The sequence below is a fragment of the Salmo salar genome, chromosome ssa16 (assembly GCF_905237065.1).
Source record: "Salmo salar chromosome ssa16, Ssal_v3.1, whole genome shotgun sequence".
Taxonomy (NCBI): domain Eukaryota; kingdom Metazoa; phylum Chordata; class Actinopteri; order Salmoniformes; family Salmonidae; genus Salmo; species Salmo salar.
The window spans coordinates 2,013,029-2,031,230 of NC_059457.1; the positions used below are offsets into that span (position 1 = coordinate 2,013,029).

General features: G+C 43.3%; 1 protein-coding gene across 2 annotated transcripts in view; it reads left to right on the forward strand.

Annotated features, from left to right (window-relative positions):
- tspan18 (tetraspanin 18) overlaps window positions 1–18,202 on the forward strand; it is a 129,205-nt gene that overhangs the window by 101,342 nt on the left and 9,661 nt on the right. For both annotated transcript variants that reach the window (XM_045696628.1, NM_001140106.1), the window contains 3 exon segments: window positions 5,129–5,224; window positions 17,528–17,722; window positions 18,104–18,178. In XM_045696628.1, coding sequence (XP_045552584.1) covers window positions 5,129–5,224; window positions 17,528–17,722; window positions 18,104–18,178 — 366 coding nt within the window.

Sequence of the window (18,202 nt, forward strand, 5' to 3'; positions counted from 1 at the left end):
GTACATAATGTTACTGCCATCATTTCCTATGACAGAAAAAGAGCTTCTGGACATCAGAACAGCTACACTATATATACAAAAGTATGTAAACACCTCTTCATATCAGTGGATTCGGCTATTTCAGCCAAACCTGTTGCTGACAAGTGTATACAATCGAGCACACAGCCATGCAATCTCCATTCGAGCACACAGCCATGCAATCTCCATAGACAAACATTGGCAGTAGAAATGGCCTTACTGAAGAGCTCAGTGACTTTCAACGTGGCACCGTCATAGGATGTCACCTTTCCAACAAGTCAGTTTGTCAAATTTCTGCGCTGCTAGAGCTTAGCTCAACTGTAAGTGCTGTTATTGTGAAGTGGAAACGTCTAGAAGCAGCATCGGCTCAGCCACAAAGTGGTAAGGACGAATATGGGTTTGGCGGATGCCAGGATAATTCTACCTGCCCGAATGCATAGTGCCAACTGTAAAGTTTGGTGGAGGAGGAATAATGGTCTGGGGCTGTGAAGGGAAATCTTAACGCTACAGCATACAATGACATTCTAGACGATTCTGTGCTTCCAACTTTGTGGCAACAGTTTGGGAAAGGCCCTTTCCTGTTTCAGCATGAAAATGCCCCTGTGCACAAAGCGAGGTCCATACAGAAATGGTTTGTCGAGATTGTAGAAATATTCCAACATTTAGTGGAAAGTGTTCCAAGAAGAGTGGAGGCTGTTATAGCAGCAAAGGGGGGACCAACTCCATATTAATGCCCATACTTTTAGAATGAGATGTTCGACGAGCAGGTGTCCACATACTTTTGGTCATGTAGTGTATGTTGACTTTGATGTTAGCTAATAATGGTGATAACGATGTAGGTTGTGTGTAGTGGTTAGCAATTATAATATGAAGGTTTGGTGATGTGTTGTGTTGTGCACTGAAGTCCACAAGCAAAGGGAAAATGTGAGAGGAGGAGAGCGCGTAGATGCGAGAAGGAATTATAGCTACAACGATCAAAGTGATCATGCTGTTTGTATGTGGCTGCTATGTAAGTGAACTGTGTTTGCGTGTGATCAGGGGTGTATTCATTCAGCCGATGTTGCTTTCTTAAATGGAAGCAAATGGAACGAAACGGGGATGAACATTCCTGAGTTTGTCCAATAGAAACTCTTTTGCAACCGTTGGACTAATGATTATTCCCTAGATAAGCTAGATGCAGGCAAGAGTGTGCAAGGTGTTATTGAATGTGTCACTGTCTGTCACCTTGATTATACAAATTTCTCTCGACCTGTGCACCTACGTTGTATATTTTCATTCATAGGTTAGGTTGTAGCAACCTCATGATAGGTATAGGGAACATTTTGGTTTCATGTAGTAGCCTAAACCTATTTATGTTACATTAAGCTGGGTGAATGGAATCTGAATGACAGTCATCCAATATGCTGTAATAGAAATAACGCCATGCTCAAGAAAACCTTATCATCCTACCTCATCTTAAATGGTACCAATCGCCACTGGTGTCAGAGGTAAAACCAACAAAAACAAAAGATTTTCCCTGACATGCCCGTATTTATTTCACATATAAGCGACGGTACTTAACTCTTCCGAGACGGCTAGAAGTAAATCTACCTTTAGGGAGTGTAGGAGTTATGAATAGACCTGGTTTGGGCAACCAGACAACTCCTCACAGACACTGCCAATCTATAAAAAAAAGTTGAAATGGCTTCCATTTTCCCTGTCTTCCTTTCTAGCTTCAGACTCCTAATCTTCTAGCTGCCTTTTCCTCTAGCCTTATCTGCTGTGAAAACTCCTCTAGGCTATCTCCATTTCTCTCAGGAACTCTGAGTCAGTGGTTAAAACCAGGGCAATATCTACCAATCCAGGTCTTGATGGTTTTAAGCTATCAGGGGAAAAGCTTGAAGGCTCAACTGTGTTTGGGCCTGAATGACTGATCCCCACTTCTGTGACGTTCAAAGTCTATGTACAAACAGTAAATACTTTTGAATCAAATCAAGTTTTATTGTTCGCGTACAGATATTTTGCAGATATCGCAGGTGCAGCAAAATGCTTATGTTTGTAGCTCCAAAAGTGCAGTATACCTAAACAATACAACATAATACACACAAATCCCCAAAATAAAAAAAGAAATATCAGAACGAGCAATGTCTGAATATTTCAGTGTAAACTTAAATGATTAAAAACAGATATAAAGTATGTAGAAAAGATAATGGACCTATATATGATTAAATAAGAGCATCTTTGAGAACTAACAATCACCAAAATAAAAGCTAGACAGTCAGGGAGAATCTTACATTAAAAAAATTATGCATTCAGGAGTATTTTTTTCATGGCTTATGTTTGTAGCTCCAACAGTGAATTGATTTTGTCATAATGTTTAGAGTCACTCCGATAGCATGAGCCATGGAAGGATATGTAGACTTACAGGAAATTAGCTTTAAAACAGCTCCATTTTGTCACTGCGGCCAACAGGAAGACCTATAATTCCCCTGCCACGCTCATTACCTAAGCCACATTTTGTTTCAGAAAATACCCTGGGAGGGGCCGATATTAGCAAAGTTAAACACTAACATAAGTTGTCAGTCACAATTTGGGGGCTCACCGAGTTGTGTGCTATGTCAGGTTGTGTGGTTCTGACACTGCGAATATGTTGTCCCAACCTATACTGTAAGTTTCTGGTTTCTGGGATAGTTCAGAAAGTGTTGCTGGTGCAGAATGCCTGTGGGTATGATTTTGGTGTTTTTCTGTTGCGATTAGCGATAAATAGCGATAAAATTAATCACTTACCTTTGATGATCTTGATATGGTTGCACTCACAAGACTCACAGTTACCCAATAAATGTTCGTTTTGTTCAATAAAGTCCCTCTTTATTTCCAAAAATCTCTGTTTTGTTAGCGCGTTTTGTTCAGTAATCCACTGTCTCAAACAACATCTGGTGAAATTGCAGAGCGTGAAACTCAACAAAACAGAAATTGTCATAATAAACATACATAAAAGATACAAGTGTTATACATCAGCTGAAAGATAAACTTCTTGTTAACCAACCGCTGTGTCAGATTTCAAAAAGGCTTTACGGCGAAAGCAAACCATGCGATTATCTGAGAACAGCACCCAGCAGACAAATCATTACAAACAGTAACCAGCCAAGTTGAGGAGTAACAAAAGTCAGAAATAGCGATAAAATGTATCACTTACCTTTGATGATTTTCATATGGTTGCACTCCCAAGACTCCATGTTACACAATAAATGTTTGTTGTGTTCGATAAAGTCCCTCTTTATGTCCAAAAACCACCGTTTTGTTGGTGCGTTTTGTTCAGTAATCCATTAGAACAAAGCGCGGTCACAGCAGGCAGACGAAAAATCAAAAAAGTACCATAAAAGTTTGTAGAAACATGTCAAACGATGTTTATAATCAATCCTCAGGTTGTTTTTGTCATAAATAATCGATCATATTTCAACCGGACAATAGCTTCGTCATTAGAAAAGGAAAAACAAGAAAGGCACGCTCCGGGTCACGCGCAGGACTCATGTCTGGAAATTTCCACTGTCCTCTCATTGAAAGTGGTGTTTCGCCCTCATTTTTCAGTGTAAAAGCCTGAAACAATGCCTAAAGACTGGCCACATGTAGTGGAAGCCAAGGGGATCGTGAACTGGGTCATAAGTCTTTGTATGGTGGATAGGCTTTCAATGGAAAAACAGCCATTTCAAAATAATAGCATTTCCTGGATGGATTCTCCTCAGGTTTTTGCCTGCCATATCAGTTCTGTTATACTCACAGACATTATTTTAACAGTTTTGGAAACCTTAGACTGTTTTCTATCCAAATCGACCAATTATATGTATATTCTAGCTTCTGGGGCTGAGTAGCAGGCAGTTTACTTTGGTCACGCTTTTCATCCAAAATTCTGAATGCTCCCCCATCCCAAAAATTAAGACATGAAGGTCAGTCAATCCGGAAAATTTCAAGAACTTTGAAAGTTTCTTCAAGTGCAATCGCAAAAATGAATCTGTCTCTCATGAGGACAGACACAGGAAAGGAAGACCCAGAGTTACCTCTGCTGCAGAGGATAAGTTCATTAGAGTTACCAGCCTCAGAAATTGCAACCCAAGTAAATGCTTCACAGAGATCAAGTAAGACACATCTCAACATCAACTGTTCAGAGGAGACTGTGTGAATCAGGCCTTCATGGTCTAATTGCTGCAAAGAAACCACTACTAAAGGACACCAATAAGAAGAGGAGACTTGCTTGGGCCAAGAAACACGAGCAATGGATATCAGACCGGTGGAAATCTGTCCTTTGGTCTGATGAGTCCAAATTTGAGATATTTGGTTACAAACGCCGTGTCTTTGTGAGACACAGAGTAGGTGAATGGATGATCTCTGCATGTGTGGTTCCCACCGTGAAGCGTGGAGGAGGAGGTGTTATGGTGTGGGGGTGCTTTGCTGGTGACACTGTCAGTGATTTGTTTAGAATTCAAGGCGCACTTAATCAGCATGGCTACCCCAGCATTCTGCAGTGATACGCCATCCCATCTGGTTTGTGCTTAGTGGGACTATAATTTATTTTTCAAAAGGACAATGATCCAACACAACTCCAAGAAGGAGAGTGATGGAGTGCTGCATCAGATGACCTAGCCTCCACAATCATCCGACCTCAACCCAATTGAGATGGTTGGTGATGAATTGGACCGCAGAGTGAAGGAAAAGCAGCCAACAAGTGCTCAGCATATGTGGGAACTCCTTCAAGACTGTTGGAAAAGCATTTAATGTGCTGGTTGAGAGAATGTGAAGAGTGTGCAAAGATGTCAATGCAACGGGTGGCTACTTTGAAGAATCTCAAATAAAATATATATTTTGATTTGTTTAACACTTTTTTGGTTACTACATAATTCCATATGTGTTATTTCATAGTTTTGATGTCTTCACTATTACTCTACAATGTAGAAAATGGTAAAAATAAAGAAAAACCCTTGAATTAGTAGGTGTGTCCAAACTTTTGACTGGTACTGTATATTTGATGGGCTGAACTCATGAAAAAGTGAGTGCTGGGTTTTGTGTTGTGTGTATTCTTGCAGAACAAAATCAGTTTAAATGACTGCTCTGTCTCTGTGTGTTCTCTCTCTCTCAGGGGCTGGGAGAGGCTTCAGCGAGAGGGACAGCCATGGACAGAGACTGTCTCAGCTGCATCAAATACCTAATGTTTGTCTTCAACTTTCTCATCTTTGTAAGTATTCTCTTACGCCCTATATTATAAGCTGTCCTCCTATATACAGTACACTGTATATACTCTGTATATCCTATATATCCTCCTATGGTATCTATCAGTACTCTTTCCATCTCTCTATCGTGGTCTCACATGTATTTAATAAGACACAGGGAGGCATTTTTTATTCTATTAAAATCGTTGAATTGATTTTGGTGATGACACATATTTACAGTTCCACTGGGTATGCAGCTTGCAATTTACGTTTTGCTTGTTCAGTTTTGATCAGACAATCAAAGGTAACTCCAGAGAGAGCCAATAACTGGGGGTATGGGGGTAGTGGTGAGGAGGGTCATATAATTAAATTTAGTGGGGAGGGTTGAATAACTTCTCAGTAGCAACCAGTGACTGTTACCATGTCCATTCCTTTGTTTATACTCTCAGACAATTCTACCCTCCCACCATCCCATGAGACAATGGTTGCCTCTATAGCTCTAAGATCTGCCTTTGACAGAACGTTTTCTTGGACATTTATTGAAAGACAGGTTCTTTCCCAGGAGGAAGGGAATGGTGTGAGGATGAGTGTGTGATGCTCATGTCTCTTCCCCCTCTTCTCCTTTCCTTCCTATCCCCCTTCTCCTAATCACTAAAGAGTCACCCACTGGTGCTGCAGATAGGGTTTAGTGAAAGCGGGAGGATGGAGATAAGAGAATGTTCCGGAGGGAGGAATGGAGGGAAGGGTGGATTCACTTTGAGAGGTAGAGGAAAGGGGGCAAAGACAGTTAGCTGAAGCCCCCCACTGACCTACCTTACAGTGCGTTGAAAAAGTATTCATACCCCTGGACTTATTCCACATTTTGTTGTGTGTTGTTGTGCAAGAAACAAATATATGTAATCGATTTTAAATTCAGGTTGTAACACAATACCCCATAATGACAAAGGGAAAACATGTTTAGACATTTTGCAAATGTATAAAAAGTGTATTGAAAATAAAATATCTAATTCAATTCTAAGTATTCACACCTCTGAGTTAATAGGTGTTAGAATCAACTTTGGCAGCAATTACAGTTGTGAGTCTTGGTAAGTCCTTAAGTTCTTTGCACACTTGCTGTCATATACTTCGTCGTCTGAGGAGGAGAAAACATCGGACCAATATGCAGCAGTTAAGGTGCTCATCTTCTTTTTATTTAGAAGGTAAAAGAATACTCATACAAAAACAAACGATGAAAAAACAGTCCCGTAAGGTACTCAGACTATACAAGGAAACAACCACCCACCAACACAAATGAAAACAAACACACTTAAATATGGCCTCCAATCAGAGAAAACAACAAACAGCTGCCTCTGATTGGAGGTCATTGACAAAACTAACATAGACATAGAAAAACTAGAAAACCCACATAGAAATAGAAAACATCAACCAAAAACCCCGAAACACACTAAACAAACACCCCCTGCCATGCCCTGACCAAAATACAATAACAAACAACCCCTTTTACTGGTCAGGACGTGACACTTGCATTGTATAATATTTGCCCATTATTCTTTTCAAAATTCTTCAAGCTCTGTCAAATTGATTGTTGATCATTGATCAACTATTTTCAAGTCTCAGATTTAAGTCAAAACTGTAACTCAGCCACTCAAACATTCACTGTCGTCTTGGTAAGCAACTCCAGTGTAGATTTGGCCTTGTCTTTTAGGTTATTGACCTGCTGAAAGGTGAATTCATCTTTCAGTTTCTGGTAGAAAGCAGACTGAACCTGGTTTTGCTCTAGGATTTTTCTGTGCTTAGCTCCGTTCTGTTTCTTTATCTTGAAAAACTCCCCAGTCCTTAACGATTACACACATACCCATACATGATGCAGCCACCACCATGGTTGAACATATGGAGAATGGTACTTATGTTTGGGGCAAATCCAATACAACACGTTTTATTCAGGACAAAAAGTGAATTGCTTTGCTGTATTACTTTAGTGACTTGTTGCAAACAGGAGGCATGTTTTTATTCTGTACAGGCTTCCTTCTTTTCACTCTGTCATTTAGGTTAGTATTGTGGAGTAACTACAATGTTGTTGATCCATCCTCAGTTTTCTCCTATCACAGCCATTAAACTCTGGAACAGTTTTAAAGTTACCATTGGCCTCATGATGAAATCCCTGAGTGGTTTCCTTCCTCTCTGGCGATTGAGTTTGGAAGGACACCTGTATATTTGTAGTGACTGGGTTTATTGATACACCATGACAATTATTGAACACGGAGTGAGTCCATGCAACTTATAATGTAAATTGTTAAGCACATTTTTACTCCTGAACTTATTTAGGCTTGCCATAACAAAGGGATTGAATTGACTCAAGGCGTGAGCTTTTCATTTTTTAAATAATTTGTAAAAATAAAAATAAAACACAATTCAACTTTGACATTATGGGATGTTGTGTCACGAAAAGTCTCAATTTAATCAATTTTGAACTTAGGCTGTAACACAACAAAATGTGGAAAAAGTCAAGGGGTGTGAATACTTTCTGAAGGCACTGTATATACCTTAACCCACCCCCTGCTCTGGCATAAAGACTACAGATAGACTTATTCACACTGAATGGAGTTATTGGAATGAAATGTATATTTACATAATATGCACATACACTTTTCAATTTACATTAGCTACGGGAATGTCAAGAGCCGAGAGAGGGTTCGGTTGGTGTTCTTGCTTCGCAGCTCAAAAGTACCGTAAATGTCACAGTAGCCACTAGCCAGGAGGCTAAGTATTACAAACTATTGAACTATTAAACTAGCTAGCTACTAGCTAACATTAAGCAAGCAATTCTTCATGCATCTACCATATTACACTATTAACGCAACAATTCACAAACATATGCAGACAATTAAAGTGTTTTCTTGTCTTTACATTCATTACATTATAGCTTCAAGACAAAAGCAGAGTTACTGCTAGCTAAAGCTTCATCAAGTAACGTTAGCCTATAAAAAAATGAATGATTACCCTTCTAATACAAATATAAAAGTACAGTAGGCCTACCTTACAACAAACCATGCTTAATTTAAATCATTGGGCTATGTGGTAAATGCAAATTATGACTGAAAATGGGGGTGTAATAGGGTGACCATATTTTAGTTTTTAAGTGTTTTTAACTTCGACTAATTTACTTTGCATGCCACCATTCTTCCAATCAAAATACTGAATAAGCAGAGGGAATATTTTCACAGCACCGTGATTGCTCCCATCAGTAGAAACACCACAGTAAGGTATGTCTTCTAGTGCTTTCTGAACTATGTCGACAGAATGTGGTGCTATCACAGCGTTAACAATTGCTTCGGTCTTTGTACGAGCGCTTGAAAGTTTTCGCGAAGTCTCGGAATCAAGGAAAGCCTTTTTTAACAAGGCAGACGTGCAGTCCATTGATCTGTAGCTATTGTGATGCTTCGTGTTGTGGAATGTAAAAACTCCCTCCGCAGCAGTAACAGCATCTTCTGTTTTACCTGCTCTCACAAAATAGTCAGTTAATTTACCTGACGAACTCTCTCCTTTAGCTGCAATTTTGTGTTTTGCGGAGCTTATGTGGGCTTCTAGGTCGCTAGCACCTTTATTTGACACTGACACGTATGTGTCAGCTTTGCAGGTCATGCATTCTGCTTCACACGGATCCCGACCAAGACGAAAACACGGGAATTTTCTCTGTAAATCGTCTGTGAATTTACATTTGCGTTTGGGCATTTTTACGCTGTTCTGGAGCCATGTGCCACTGTTGACAAGCAAGCTGCTGCTCTGTCTCTTGTCTGTTGCCATGGTGAGGGTAATGATTGAGATGCAGTTTGAACAATGTTTGCGTAGGCCTACATGACCCACCAATGGTGGCGTGTGAGAAGGCGGGACCTAAAGAGAAAGGTCAAAGCAATACAAAACCCCAAAAACGCACACAATGAATGGCGACTGTAGAAAGCAAAAGCCGAATCCCGGACATTTTGGGCAATTTAGAAATCCCGGCCGGACGCATTTTTTTAGGTCCAAAAAGAGGACATGTCCAGGAAAAAGAGGACATATGGTCGCCCTAGGTATAATTCACTGGGTAGTTGACATGAGGTGTTTGTATCGATGCTCATTCCAGTAACCCAAAAATAAGATACATATAAATCATACATGTAGGTTATGTTTCTTAATTTGTTGCAGAGATCAGCACAGCAGTACGTGTGGTGAGCTGGCATTTGCCCCAGCACTTTTGATTCGGTTGAATAAAAAATAGACAAAAAACTTTGAAAAGAGGGACAAAGTACTGTTTAGACTGATTTGCCTCACGACTTGTTTGACAGGATTTTCATGTTTTAATCCTCCCTAGGGCCAGGAGTTTTAACAGGAGTAAAAAAAGCATATGACCTGATTAGAAGAAATCTGGTTCCATCTGTCCCTCTCCTTGTTCGGGCGGTGTTCTGCGGTCGACGTCACCGGTCTTCTAGCCATCGCCGATCCACCTTTCATTTTCCATTTGTTTTGTCTTGTTTTTCGGCAAACCTGGTTTGCATTCCCTCATTACTCGTCTTGCATATAACCCTCTGTTTCCCCCCATGTCTGTGTGTGGAATTTTTATGTGTAAATGTACGTGTACTCCAGGCTGTGCCGTGTTTTGTTCGCCTCAATAAAGGGCTCTGTTTGCTACGCATTTCTGCTCTCCTGCGCCTGACTTCCCTGCAGCCAGTTACGCACTCCATTACAGAATTCCACACACGAATTATGGAGTCAGCAGGAGCAGGTACCCCTGGTAGCGGAGTCGAGGTGCGCGTCCAGGAGTACGGAGCGATGCTTCACCATCTCGGCGCCGCCATGGACCGCGTTGTCCAGGCGATGGACCACTGGGAGAGACAGAGAGTCCCTCCAGCGCCCCCACCAGCACAACAGGGGTCTCCACTACTCACCCCCTCCGCACCTGGTTCCAGTGGGATTCGTCTCGCACTTCCCAGGGAGTACAATGGGACGACCGCACGCTGCCAGGGTTTCCTGCTGCAGCTGGATTTATACCTGGCGACCGTTCACCCGGCTCCCTCGGGCCGTGAGAGGGTGTTCGCCCTCGTCTCGTGCCTCTCGGGGAAAGCTCTGGAGTGGGCCAACGTTGTGTGGGGAGAAGGAGATGCGGCGCTGGACCACTTTGAGGATTTCACCCGAGGGTAGAGCGGCGGGTGAACGTCTCTTACACCTGAGGCAGGGGACGAGGAGCGCCCAGGAGTTCGCAATGGGCTTACGGACCCTGGACGCCGGCGTGGGATGGAACAACAGGGCCCTGATCGACCACTATCACTGCAGTTTGAGCGACGACGTCCGTCGGGAGTTGGCCTGTAGGGACACCACCTCACTTTTGACCAGCTGGTGGAAGTGTCCATTCGGCTGGATAACCTGCTGGCTACCCGCGGACATCCAGATCGGGATCTGTCGGTTCCATCCCCCAGCACCACCGCTCCGATACCCATGGAGCTGGGAGGTGCTGCGCTCAGGGAGACCGGAGGAGGTTCCTTCACGTGTACCATCTGTGGCCGCAGAGATCCGCCGATGTCGGTCCCTCGTTCTGGCGGTGTTGGGCGGTCGACATCACCGGTCTTCTAGACATCGCCGATCCGCCTTTCATTTTCCATTTGTTTTGTCTTGTTTTCCCGCACGCCTGGTTTGCTTTCCCTCATTACACGTCTTGCATATAACCCTCTGTTTCCCCCCATGTCTGTGTGTGGAATTGTTATGTGTAAATGTATGTGTACTCCAGGCTGGTTTGCCCCAGGTTATTGGAACCTGTGTGTGGTTAGTTTTCTGAGTGCCGTGTTTTGTTCAAGAACTGTTGAGAAGCCTTTTTGTCCTAGATTTGGCACTCCGGTACCGCTGCCATGCGGTAGTAGAGAGGACAGTCTGTGGCTAGGGTCTTTGACAAATTTTAGGGCCTTCCTCTGAAACCGCCTGTTATAGAGGTCCTGGATGGCAGGCAGCTTAGCCCCAGTGAGGTACTGGGCACTACGCATTACCCTCGTAGTGCCTTGCGGTCAGAGGCCGAGCAATTGCCATACCAGGCAGTGATGCAACCAATCAAGATGCTCTTGATGTTGCAGCTATAGAACCTTTTGAGGATCTTAGGACCCATGCCAAATCTTTTTAGTTTCCTGATGGGGAATAGGCTTTGTCGTGCCCTCTTCACGACTGTCTTGGTGTGTTTGGACCATTCTAGTTTGTTGTTGATGTGGACACCAAGGAACTTGAAGCTATCAACCTGCTCCACTACAGCCCCGTCGATGAGAATGGGGGCGTGCTCGGTCCTCCTTTTCCTGTAGTCCACAATCATCTCCTTAGTCTTGGTTACGTTGAGGGATAGGTTGTTATTCTGGCACCACCCGGCCAGGTCTCTGACCTCTACCACTGTTGTGTCGTCTGCAAACTTAATGATAGTGTTGGAGTCGAGCCTGTCCATGCAGTCGTGGGTGAACAGGGAGTACAGGAGGGGACTGAGCAGCACCCCTGAGGGGCCCCAGTGTTGAGGATCAGCGTGGCAGATGTGTTGCTACCTACCCTCACCACCTGGGGCGGCCCGTCAGGAAGTCCAGGATCCAGTTGCAGAGGGAGGTGTTTAGTCCCAGGATTGTTGGCTTAGTGATGAGCTTTGAGGGTACTATGGTGTTGAACGCTGAGCTGTAGTCAATGAATAGCATTCTCACATAAGTGTTCCTTTTGTCCTGGTGGGAAAGGGCAGTGTGGAGTTCAATAGAGATTGCATCATCTGTGGATCTGTTTGGGCGGTATGCAAATTGGAGTGGGTCTAGGGTTTCTGGAGTAATGGTGTTGATGTGAGCCATTACCAACTTTTCAAAGCACTTCATGGCTACGGACGTGAGTGCTACGGGTCTGTAGTCCTTTAGGCAGGTTGTCTTTGTGTTCTTGGGCACAGGGACTATGGTGGTCTGCTTGAAACATGTTGGTGTTACACACTCAATCAGGGACATGTTGAAAATGTCAGTGAAGACACCTGCCAGTTGGTCAGCACATGCCCGAAGCACACATCCTGGTAATCCGTCTGGCCCCGCTTGCCTCGAAGCGATCATAGAAGTGATTTAGCTCGTCTGGTAGGCTCGTGTCACTGGGCAGCTCGTGGCTGTGCTTCCCTTTGTAGTCTGTAATAGTTTGCAAGCCCTGCCACATAAGACGAGCGTCGGAGCCGGTGTAGTATGATTCAATCTTAGCCCTGTGTTGACGCTTTGCCTGTTGATGGTTTGTCGCAGGGCATTGCAGGATTTCTTGTAAACTTCCAGGTTAGAGTCCCGCACCTTGAAAGTGGCTGCTCTACCCTTTAGCTCAGTGCAAATGTTGCCTGTAATCCATGGCTTCTTGTTGGGGGTATGTACGTACAGTCACTGTGGGGACGACGTCCTCAATGCACTTATTGATAAAGCAAGTGACTGATGTGGTGTACTCCTCAATGCCATCGGAAGAATCCCAGAACATGGTCCAGTCTGTGATAGCAAAACAGTCCTGAAGTTTAGCATCTGCTTCATCTGACCACTTTTTTATAGACCGAGTCACTGGTGCTTCCTGCTTTCATTTTTGCTTGTAAGCAGGAATCAGGAGGATAGAGTTGTGGTCGGATTTACCAACTGGAGGGCAAGGGAGAGCTTTGTACACGTCTCTGTGTGTGGAGTACTGGTGATCTAGAATTGTTTTCCCTCTGGTTGCACATTTAACATGGTGATAGAAATTATGTACAACTGATTTAAGTTTCCCTGCATTAAAGTCTCCGGCCACTAGGAGCACCGCCTCTGGGTGAGTGGTTTCCTGTTTGCTTATTTCCTTATACTGCTGACTGAGTGCGGTCTTCGTGCCAGCATCTGTCTGTGGTGGTAAATAAACTGCCATGAAAAGTTTAGCTGAAAAGTCTCTGGGCAAGAAGTGTGGCCTGCAATTTATCACTACTATACCTGGTGCGGCGTGTATCCCGCTAGCTGAATATCCATGTCGTCATTCAGCCACAATTTCCTGAAACATAGGATATTACAGTTTTTGATGTCCTGTTTGTAGGATATTCTTGATCGTACCTCATCTAATTTATTGTCCAATGATTGCACGTTGGCGAGTAGTATTGACGGTAAATGCAGCTTTCCCAGTCGCCTTCTCCGGGTCCTGACCAGGCATCTGGCTCTTTGTCCTCTGTACCTGTGTTGCTTCCTCTTGCAAATAACGGGGATGTCGGCCCTGTGGGGTGTTTGGAGAATATCTTGTGTGTCGTCCTTGTTGTAGAAAAAATCTTTGTCTAATCCGATGTGAGTGATCGCTGCCCTTGATATCCAGAAGCTCTTTTTTGCCGTAAGATGCGGTTGCAGAAACATTATGTACAAAATAAGTTACAAATAACGCCAAAAAACCCCACATAATAGCACAATTGGTTGGGCGCCTGTAAAACTGCTGCCATTTCTTCCGGCGCCATTTTTTCAGGGCTTGCCTTCCCCATGGACATCATGGCCCTCATTAATGAACTGAATTCCAAACTACAAGGGAAGGGCCTTTTTGCACATCAGATGTACAGCCTTGTCAAAGCTTTCAAGGGAAAATTACTCCTCCTGACCCGCCAAGTTTAGGCCAACAATCTCATCCACCTTCCAACACTACTAGTCTGTTCCCGATCAGATGATCAGCGGGAGAAGTAAACATCGCCTCTGCGTGCTTTGAACGGTGAGTTTTCTTGTCGTTTTGAGGATTTCAAAGTGTTGGAAAAATACATGCTGTTGGTTTCCTCTCCTTTCGCCTTCAATGTGGATAACGTTCCCACTGACCTGCAATTTGAGTTGAACGATCTTCAGTCTGATGCAGTGATTGTAGAACTATTCAAAACAATGTCACTGTCGAGGTTCTATGCATCTCCAATGAACAACAATTTTCGAAGATTAGGATTCATGTTCAGAAGATGTTTGTACTGTTTGGGTCAACCTATGTATGTGAACAGACATTTTCAGTGATGAAATATAACAAGTCAAGGCACAGATAATCTCTTACTGACTCCCACCACTCAGCAATCCTGCGCATAGCAACGTCAGAAACTATACCTGACTTCATTGCTTTAGTCAATGCCCATCAGACTTCACTCCTCACACTGATTTAGTCGTTTAAATGTAATGTTGAGCTCTCTCTCCTTGTGTTTTTGTGCATACCCATTAACAAGAGTTCTGTCCGTGGTGCTGAATGCGCAGTGTAATTTTTTCTCCGCGCAGTTCATTGCATGTTTAATAATGAAAATACCTACTAAAAAGAAAACATGGAAATAAAAAAAAGTTTTGGGATTTATTTCTGTGCATGTTAAAAACGTTAAGTAGCACATCTGGACATGATTTACAGTAGATATAGCTGTCAACACAGTCATGCTATTGAATCCCAAAGTATTGAATCCCATTCCCACCACTAACATTTTTATTTACATTTTGAAATAAGTTTGTCAAACTACGTAATGTATAATCCTGTAATATGATTCTGGCCCGCGAGCACAAAAATATATTATAATGTGGCCATCCATGGAAAAGAAATGCCCAGGCCTGATCTACTATCTAAAATGTTTTACTTACGTAGTTTGACAAACTTATCTCAAAATGTAAATAAAAATGTTAGTGGTGGGAATGGGATTCAATAGTTTTACGTGGCCCAGTGCAGCTGAGAAGTGGCAGCTACCGCGATAGGCAGTTACTCCAATTTCAGTTAAAACAAGTCTCAAATATAAGGAAAATGTCTGTACAGCTGTTTCAAAACATTGCTCTGCTATTACCATTTATACTGTAGGAGTGTTGAGCTCAACGAGACAGTTCTGTTTACACTGCACTGCTTTGAGGGGGGTGAGTGTCGTGAGGTAGCGTTCGAGAATTTCGCAAGTTTACACATTTACACAACAGTATTGTTTCTCGAGAACCGTTCGAAAATGTCCCTTTGCGTTATAACAGTGTCAAAACAGTCATAGGAGATATAACCAGTCTTTTGCCTCTCCTTCACCCCTCTTTTCCTTATGTCCTCAGATCTCTACTCCCTTTCATCCTCACAAATTATCTACACTGAACAAAAATGTAAATGCAACATGCAACAATTTCAAAGATTTTACTGAGTTACAGTTCATATAAGGAAATCGAAATTGAAATCAATTAATTAGGATCTAATCCATGGATGTCACATGACTGGGAATAGAGATATGCATCTGTTGGTCACAGATACCTTAAAAAAAAAAAGGTAGGGGCCGTGGATCAGAAAACCAGTCAGTATCTGGAGAGACCACCATTTGCCTCATGCAGGGCGACACATCTCCTTTGCATAGAGTTGATCAGGATGTTGATTGTGGTCTGTGGAATGTTGTCCCACTCCTCTGGATATTGGTGGGAACTGGAACACGTCATACACATCGATTCAGAGCATCCCAAACACGCTCAATGGTTGACATGTCTGGTGAGTATGCAGGCCATGGAAGAACTGGGACATTCAGCTTCCAGGAATTGTGTACAGATCCTTGCGTCATGGATCTGGCCGTGCATTATCATGCCGAAACATGAGGTGATTGGGCTGATGAATGGCATGACAATGGGCCTCAGGATCTCATCACAGTATCTCTGTGCATTCAAATTGCCATAGATAAAATGCAATTGTGTTCGTTCTCCATAGTTTATACCTGGCCATACCATAATCCCACCGCCACTCGCCCACACATCTGCCCCGTGAAGTTGAAACCGGGATTCATCCTTGAAGAACCCACTTCTTCAGCATGCCAGTGGCCATCGAAGTAGAGTATTTGCCCACTAAAGTTGGTTATGACGCAGAACTGCAGTCAGGTCATGTCCACCTAGTCATCCCCAGTGTCCAATTGGCCAATTTATTCACCAGGTTGTTGCTGTGAATGAGAATGTGTAATAGAAATAAACATTTCACTGCACCTATTCGGTGTATGTGACTATATATAAACTGTATATTTGTTTTATCACCCCTTTCTTTATCGCTACTCTTCCCTATCTCTCCCCCTCACCCCATCCCTCTCCCCACCCCCTACAGTTTATGAAACAATAAATGAAAGAGCAGAATCCTAAGTGTTGATTTAACCCCTTTACTCAGTAGTTATACCCCACCCTGGTCACCTCTTTTACCCTTCCTTGGCTTCCCCAAACCCACTTCCATGTGTCGGTAGTACTACTTTAAATGCATTCCCCCACTCTCTGTTTGTGTTAGCAGGTCAGAAAGCCAACAGAAATTATTACCACACGGCAATAAACTGGTTTTCTCGTGGAAGTGGGTGAACGATGCTAGGAGTTGCCGTCTCCGTAGTTACAGACGACAGAGATCCCTGTTTGTCAGGTAGCTGGCAAAGAAAGTGGAGATGTTTCTATGGCAGAGAGGTGGGCCGGGCACTCAGGGCTGATGGAAAGCTGGAAGATTGGCTGGAGGAAGCAGCCGGCTCTACACCAGCGACTTCTCTCAGAGGTGGGAATATCTCCCAGAGACTGCTCTTGGCTTGCTATGACTTTTCATTGAAGCCTTCAACATTCAGTTACTTTGCCATACTACCACATAAGGAAACTGTCACGCCCTGACCTTAGAGAGCTGTGTTTCTTCTCTATTTGGTTAGGTAAGGGTGTGGGGTGGGCAATCTATGCATTCTATTTCTTTGTTTTCGCAGAGTATGGTTTCCAATCAGAGGCAGCTGTCTATCGTTGTCTCTGATTGGGAATCATACTTAGGCAGACTTTTTCCCACCTGTGTTTGTGGGTTGTTGTTTTCTGTTTTGTATAGAGTACCTGACGGAACTGTTGGCTTTTCGTTTTGTTATTTTTGTTTGAGTGTTTGGATAATAAAAATCATGAACACGTACCACGCTACGCTTTGGTCCCCTTCTTCTGGCGACAGCCCTTACAGAAACATAAGGAACACACAACATTTTACATGTTACTCCCCTGCAAGGGGTATACAAATGTAACAGATTGGTACATATGAAAGAGCTGAAATGATCTCTTGGGGGAACAGTTGCAAAGATAGAGAGACCAGAGCCAGAGACACCATTAGAGGGAGTGCTGACCCAATTTCCTCCTCCCACAGACTTCCTCAGGATCTACTACAAAGCCAGTGACACTCTGACATACAGTCATCATGTAAATATTACTTTTATAGCTGATAAGATGGACATGGAGCCACCCTCTTTGGTGAGGTTATCATAAGCCTCTTAGGTTTCCTACCTCAACTGCACGTGTTCTGTTTCTTCCATTAATTGTAATTATCATATGCAGATAAACTAAACTTAACCCTCTCTCTCCCACTTCCCCCCTCTCCCCTCTTTTTCCCAGCTGGGAGGCTCCTTCCTCCTGGGTGTGGGTGTGTGGGTGCTGGTGGACCCTACAGGCTTCAAGGAGATCGTAGCAGCCAACCCTCTGCTCTTCACAGGAGTCTACATCATCCTGGCCATGGGGGGAATGCTTTTCCTATTGGGCTTCCTGGGCTGCTGTGGAGCCATCCGGGAGAACAAGTGTCTGCTGATGTTTGTAAGTAGGCCTACACTGTGTTATATTATAGAGTAATTGTGATAGTACAGTAGGTCACAGCGTTATAACAGTGTTAGAAACATTCCTTTGCTGCTGTGGAGTCATCATTGAGAACAAGTGTCTGCTGCTCTTTGTATGTGAGCGAGAGAGAGAGAGTCATGCTAGCCTGAGATGGAAAATAAATAAGCCATAATAATTTGCCTTCGATGCACCAGGCCACATGCATAGTTAATGTTGAATTTTTTGTGACGCACTCACTTTTGCTGATACTAACTCTGTTACTCGTTCTCTCCCTTTATCTCTCTCCGTCTCTCCTCTCACTAAATGTCTTGTCCACCACCCCTCCCCCCCTCTCTCTCCCTCCTGCCCTCTCTGCTGCAGTTCTTCATGCTCATCCTGGTCATCTTCCTGGCGGAACTAGCTGCAGCCATCCTGGCCTTCATATTCCGGGAGCATGTGAGTAAATTCTGTCCTTATAGA